General features: G+C 48.8%; 1 protein-coding gene across 1 annotated transcript; it reads left to right on the plus strand.

Moving 5' to 3' along the window:
- Window positions 1-4,288: 4,288 nt before the first annotated feature.
- Window positions 4,289-5,896, plus strand: LOC4341383 (senescence-specific cysteine protease SAG39-like). Its single transcript, XM_015786530.3, has 2 exons — window positions 4,289-4,912; window positions 5,173-5,896. The coding sequence occupies exons 1-2, from the start codon at window positions 4,444-4,446 to the stop codon at window positions 5,775-5,777; spliced, it is 1,074 nt and encodes a 357-aa protein (XP_015642016.1). The 5' UTR covers window positions 4,289-4,443; the 3' UTR covers window positions 5,778-5,896.
- The last annotated feature ends 1,426 nt before the right edge of the window (window positions 5,897-7,322 follow it).

Genomic DNA, 7,322 nt, shown 5'->3' on the forward strand with positions numbered 1-7,322 from the left:
CGAAGAACCGGTTCGTATTTTTCAACAACTAATGCGAATATATATGGATAATTAGCACATCACACTTATAGCCAGCGTACAAATTGTCGGACTCAGAATGAGGTTGGAACAGAAGGTTGTAACTTGCAACCCGTACAAAAGTGTCAGCTTTACATTTACGCGTGCCCCAGCGTACAGCAAACGGCTAGAGATAAGAACTTTGAAAGAGAATACATATAGATTAAAGTTATAAATTGTCCAAGCTGCAAGGAACATCAATTTTTGTGATGCACAAAGGCACTGGTGGCTTGTCAAAGTATACGTACCTTGCCGTATCGGAATTAATCTAGACATTGACACATCACGAACTATGACTGAAGAACGCGTCCGCATTTCTCATCAGCTGCTGCAAATATTGATAGAGAGGAATCACACATCAGACATACAACCTCTAATGGATTTGTCGGATAGTCAGAACAAGAGGTCAAAACAGTTGCAACCTTACAGAAGTGTCAAATTCACAATGTTGCAACCTCACAAAAGTGTCCTCTTTACATTACTCATACCACAATGTACACCAAACAGCTAGAGATAAGCACTTCGTATTTGGACTACTCAGTAGCCGGTGGAGGACTCGATGTGGTTAAAAGTGATCAAATTGTTAAAGCTGCAAGGATGACTCCCTACAGGCATGAGAAACTTGCAAGGAATGTATCATGATACTCTTCCAGGCAAAGCAAGTGACACCAAAGATTCTCCTAGCGGAGATAAGAGGAGGCTCTTGGAGAGGGAATATTGGAGCATTGCCTCTTCTTTTAATTTATTTTGATCATAGAAACTTTCTAAATTTAAGAGAGGGAATATGGACTCGATTATATGGACTGAGTAGGTCTAAAGGGAAATTTAATATCCTCTCACTCCTACGCACTACCCTTCAGCACTATCCACTCGAACTACCCCGATGCAGGATTTTAGGAATCGAGGTACGATGTTAAAAGTAACTACTTCATTTCATATTAAATAAGTCACTTTGGTTCTGTCCTAAGTCAAACCTATTCAAATTTGATCATGTTTATAGAAAAATATAGAAATATCTACAATAACAAATTAGTCTCATTAAATTTATTTACTATGTCAAACTGGAAGATGTTTGACTAAGCACAAATCCAAAGTGACTTATAATATGAAAGAAAGCGAGTATTGCTCAATAAAAATGATGCAGGCCTGTGTAAGAAGAACTAATATGAACATAGCTGAAAGTAAAGTGAATATGGTGTACAATAAATTACTAAACTATAAAGTACTCAATTGAAATTCCTTTCTGAAAAAGGGACATTATGTATTTACCATGAATATGTAGAAAAAAGTCATTTTCAAATAATGTAATCAATAAATTGTTCAAGTATTATTATGTTCATGATATTTCTTCATTTATTTCAAATAAAAATCAATTGCAATATTTAGGACAATGTCCGTTTGCAAAAATCAATTTCTATAGACGGTCCTTCTAATAGGACCACCTGCGAAAATAATGATCGCCAGCGAAAATAATGAAAATAGTTATTTTCGCAAGCGGTCCTGTTAGGAGGCTTGCCTGGCACCAGGCCAGCGGTTGGCCTGTCCCCACTCCCTCTTCTTTTATCTCCTCTCTTATCTACTTAAAAAATCTCCTCACCCCCCTTTCCTCCTCCCTTCTATCCTCTCATCACCCCTCCTCCAGTGCCCCCTTTTTCATCCCTTCCTCCACTGCCCGTAGTCTCCAGGAATGACGTCGCGACGACAGTGGTGATGGGAGCGGCGGTGGCTAGGGCGATGACAGCGGGTGGATCCAATGCCATCAGACGAGCAACGACGACGATGGCTCATCCTCCGCTCCCTCTCCCTCTCTCTTACTCTCTCCTCCTCTCATCATCCCCTTCCTCTCCTACTGTACAAGCCGGCAAAGGCACGCGAGGAGGTTGGTAGATTGCAGCGACGATAGCGAGGGGTCCAGCGGCACGGGAGGAAGCCGGCAAAGGAGGCACGCATCCACGGCGGCAGCGGCGTGCTTCGACAACATCACCTCCTCAGGGCATCTCTGCCACCTCGGGAGCAGTAGGCCCCGTCAGGGATCCGGCGTTGCCGGCCTTCTCCCTTGTGGATTCGGCGGCAGCGGCCTTCTTCCTCACGGATCTGGCGCTGCCGGCCTTCTCCCTCACGGATCTGGGGGCGACAGCCTCACGAGGGGTGGATCTACCACCATTGGCCTCCCTCGTAGGTCTGGTGACGAAAACGAGAGCGGCAAGCCACCTAGCAGCGGATCCAGCTGCCCCGGTCCAGGGAGGGGCAGATCCTCAACCGCCGTCCTCGGGTGTAGCGGGGTCTCAACGACAACCATTGCAGCTAAGGCAGATTTGAGCTAGGGTTTTGACATTTTCTTTTTCTTTTTTTGCAATTATCATTTTTGCATGCGGACTGCATTACTGACCGCATGCTAAAGTTACTTTTCGCATGTAGTTGTGTTTCTCATTACGAAAATTACTGATTTTGATTGAGAAATATATCAACTTGTTAGCAAAACTGAACTTTTTTGGTATATAGAAAAAATGCCTGTGCGTTCCAATGGGTAAACTAAAATTATAACAAATATAAATATATTAGATGAGTAGGGTTTAGGTTTTCATGATATGAACTCTTTAAGAAAATATATTCCTAAAGATAGAAAGAAAGTTCTCATAAACTGCAAGGGCATTATCGTGCGCAATGAATGAAGTGCATGCAGCCCAAGAGTGCTTTGGCCCGGCGATGGAGGCCTGCTCAACGCTGGATCGGTATGAGCCATTCGTTTTAACGGACGACTTGGATCGGTTCAGAATAAGTCGAAACCGACGGTGCCCAAAAACCCTAACCCTAGTTTCACATCTTCCCCTCCCCTCCCATCACCGCCGGCCACCTGTCCCCACCGGTGGTGCCTCTCCCCCTCAACTCCCCTATCCCCATAGGCATCACCACTCCCTCTCCGCCGCTCCCCATCCCCCTTCCCTCCCCTCACCCCACTATCGACTCATTTCCTCCTCGTTGGGGTGCTACCGCCACCCCGCTCCTCACTAGATCTGGTCTGAGGCTCATCAGGTCTGGCCTTGGGAGGCGGCGACGGGCGGCAATGGCACGGCTCAATCGAGCCACCATCGGCAGCCACTCTGTGCCCCCTCCTTGCTGGATCTGGCCTTGGGAGGCGGTGGTGGCAGCTCGAAGGCAGCAGCGGCGACTTAAGCTCGACGATGGCAAACTCATGCCGCTCGTGTCTCCGGCGTCCGGCGAGGTCCGATGGCTGGATTTTTGTTCGATTTGGGTATTTTCTTCAATTGTCATTCTTCAATCACTACAAAAAACCGTAATTTTCTTGGCGGTCAAAAACCACCAAGGTTAATTATTCCGTCGGCCGACCGCCAACTCTAGAAAGCTAGGAATGTTACAATTTCTTGGCGCTTAACCGTAAGGAAATGCCTTCTGGGCGGTCGAACCGCCAAGCAAATTAAGAAGATTGCCCACTTTCGAAAGCGCCAAGAAAAGTAACCTTGTCGGTTTGGACCGACAAGAATATACCTTTACTTGGCAACAATGAAACTTTCTAGACTTGGCGGCCAAGAGAAGTAACCTTTTCGGTCATAATCGCAAAGAATATGTACAAACTTGGCAGCCGTTTTTTGGCCACCAAAGAAATCACTTCGCCACCAAGAAAATTGCGGATTCTTGTAGTGAATTCTTGTATTTGGGATTTAATTCGAGGAAATTTTGTGACCAATTTTCGTATGTTGTTTCTCCTGGTGTAACACGAACTAGTTTAAATTTTGTGTTATTTAATGCGGACTCTGGATAATTTTTACCCGCGTTGGACTCAGGATGTTACGAAAAAAAAAGGTGAGGATGGACGGAAATTTTCACCAGAATTCTTGCGTATCTTTTTATACGGGTATAGGTTTCTAAAGACAAGAACTATTTATTGTCAAAGAACATATTTACTTAGATGGGTTTTTTTGTGTTACATACTGCTTAAATGCAAGATCAAATTCAATCTAACATGAAGTAAAATATATATTTTGCAATAATTTATGTGTCAAATTGAACATTTGATGGGAAATTAAATTGTAACCTTTAAAAACTTTTATTTCTATTTAATTAGACCGCGTTCATGCAATAACGTTAATTTGGGACTAGATTAGTATCCTCAATCCTCAGTAGCGACCAGGCAAAATGAGGACGCAGTCTATCGAGACGGTGACACTGCAGGTTGAGGTTCTATAAAACCGACCAGCAGCCTAGAGAAGAAGAGGACAATGAGCAAGTGAGCAACTGGCTAGGTTACCTGGTTAGCTAGTAACAACTCAAACATTGTAAGCGCATAGAGGAGTCTGGTGCTCTACTCAACTCTGAAACAATCAACTGCACCAGTGTACTAATTAAATATATTACTGTACTTAAGACATGGCTATCGCGTCGTCGTCGTTTTCACTTGCTGCTATCCTCCTCATCATCATCATGTACTGCTGCCCCACGGGTTTGGTGGAGGCAGCTCGCAAGGGGCCGGCTGCTGCCGGCGGCGGCGACGACAGCGCGATGAGGGAGAGGTACGAGAAGTGGGCGGCGGACCATGGGCGCACGTACAAGGACTCCCTGGAGAAGGCGCGGCGATTCGAGGTATTCAGGACCAACGCCCTGTTCATCGATTCGTTTAATGCTGCAGGAGGCAAGAAGAGCCCCCGGCTGACGACCAACAAGTTCGCCGACCTGACAAACGAAGAGTTCGCGGAGTACTACGGTAGGCCGTTTAGCACGCCTGTAATTGGAGGTAGTGGCTTCATGTACGGGAACGTGAGGACCTCAGACGTGCCAGCCAACATAAACTGGAGGGATAGAGGCGCTGTCACCCAAGTCAAGAACCAAAAGGATTGTGGTGAGCTTTAATTATTCAGTTCATTCATTCCTTTCTTTTTTTATATATATATGTATATCTTCTTTTTCCTCCTGTGTCATCTCTTAATTAAACTCAAGTAACTCGTAAAACTAATCATAATAAAATTAATGATCGGAAAAATTGCTTACGGATCACCAGTAGTACTATTTCTATGTTAGATATCTACTAGCAAATATGATTTTCCATATATTGATTAACTACTTTTTTTTTTCTTTTTGTGTCGTCGTATGTATAAACAGCGAGCTGTTGGGCGTTCTCAGCGGTGGCAGCGGTGGAAGGCATCCACCAGATCAGGAGTCACAATCTGGTTGCCCTCTCGACGCAGCAACTGTTGGACTGCTCCACCGGGAGGAACAACCATGGCTGCAACCGCGGCGACATGGACGAAGCGTTCCGCTACATCACCAGCAACGGCGGCATCGCCGCCGAGTCAGACTACCCCTACGAAGACCGCGCGCTGGGCACCTGCCGCGCCTCAGGGAAACCGGTGGCGGCCTCCATCAGAGGCTTCCAGTATGTCCCTCCGAACAACGAGACCGCCCTCCTGCTGGCCGTCGCCCACCAGCCTGTGTCCGTGGCACTCGACGGCGTGGGCAAGGTGTCCCAGTTCTTCAGCAGCGGAGTGTTTGGCGCGATGCAAAATGAGACGTGCACCACTGACCTCAACCATGCCATGACGGCGGTGGGGTACGGCACCGACGAGCACGGCACCAAGTACTGGCTAATGAAGAACTCGTGGGGAACCGACTGGGGCGAGGGAGGATATATGAAGATCGCGCGGGATGTCGCGTCCAACACCGGCCTTTGCGGCCTCGCCATGCAACCCTCTTACCCCGTTGCCTAATAAACTAAAGAGACATAAATTGAGCCGATAACCGTGTTAGCGTCTGGTGAAAAAGTAGTACGGCGTGGTGTAATATGCGATTCATGTGATAAATTATTATCAGTGTTTGTTATATTTTACTATGCCGTTTTCATGACAGTATTACTTTTAGAAAGTACATATATGTGTGCTGTAAAGAAATACTTTGATGACAATAAGTCACTACTACGGACAAGAGTTTTTTGGACGCCCGGCACTTTTGGTTCCAGGCAGGCCATAACTCGAAGTGCACAGAAAAAATGAGGGGACCGGCGCCGGACTATCGCCCGCACGGAAAAATGCATTTTCCCGTGCGGGCGTCCTAACCCGACCGCACAGGATAATCCTTATTATCCCGTGCAGTCGACTTTAGAGGACCGCACGAAAAAATCAATTTTCGCGTGCGGACTTTTTAAGTGAACCGTACGGAAAAATACTCTCTCTCTTCTCTCTCACCCATTTCAAATTTTTTACACACTCTCCCTCTTCTTTTTTATTCTCTCTCCCCATTTAGTCTCCTCGATCTCCTCCCCTCCCCTCTCCTCTTTCTTCCTCTTTTTCTCATCCTCACCCCTCTCTCTCTATGGCTGTATTTAGATCCAGAGTTTGGATCCAAACTTCAGTTTTTTTTCATCACATCAACCTGTCATACACACACAACTTTTCAGTCACATCATCTCCAATTTCAACCAAAATCCAAACTTCGCGCTGAACTAAACACAGCTATTTCTCTCTGCGCGCACGCAGCATCTTTACTTCACATCTTTCCTTTCACAAGAAGCATCAGCCGCATCTTCTCCATTTCTTTTTCTCCTCTGCTTTTGAATGAACTCGAGAAGCATCAGCCGCATCTCTACTACCCTTGCTCTGTGTGCTCCAAGTCCAAGCAGCAGCTAGCTAGTGTGGCGGTGGAGTCACGGGGATAGGGTGGTGGCCGCCGGCTGTGTGGCGGCGGTGGGGGGTGGTGGTCGTCGTGGAGGCAGGCGCGGACGATGGCGGGGGCCACGACAACGACGAGCAGGCGGCGCCGCGTGCACGTGCGGCGGGCGCGGACGGCGGCGGGGCCCCGCGCGGCTCGGCGGCGGGCGCACGCGACGACGACGAGGCGGTGCCGCCGGCTCTGCGTGCACGCGCGGCGGGCGCAGACGGCGGCGGGCGCCACGATGAGGCGGCGCCGCCGGCTCGGCGTGCACGCGCGGCTGGCGTGAACGGCAGCGGGCGCGACGACGACGACGACGAGGAGGAGGCGGCACCGCCGGCTCCACGTGCACGCGCGGCGGGCGCGGACGGCGGCAGGGCCCCACGAGGCTCGGCGGCGGGCGCGCGCGACGACGACGACGACGAGGCGGCGCCGCCGGCTCTACGTGCACGCGCGGCGGGCGCAGATGGCGGCGGGCGCCACGACGAGGCTGCACCGCTGGCTCCGCGTGCGCGCGCGCCTGCCAGCCGTGGCTGGTCGAGGCGACCGGGCAGCCGTGGCTGGTCGTGGCGGCGCCCGCGGTGATTTTCGCTTTTTTATTTTTATTT

Source organism: Oryza sativa, chromosome 6, assembly GCF_034140825.1.
Source record: "Oryza sativa Japonica Group chromosome 6, ASM3414082v1".
NCBI classification, from domain to species: domain Eukaryota; kingdom Viridiplantae; phylum Streptophyta; class Magnoliopsida; order Poales; family Poaceae; genus Oryza; species Oryza sativa.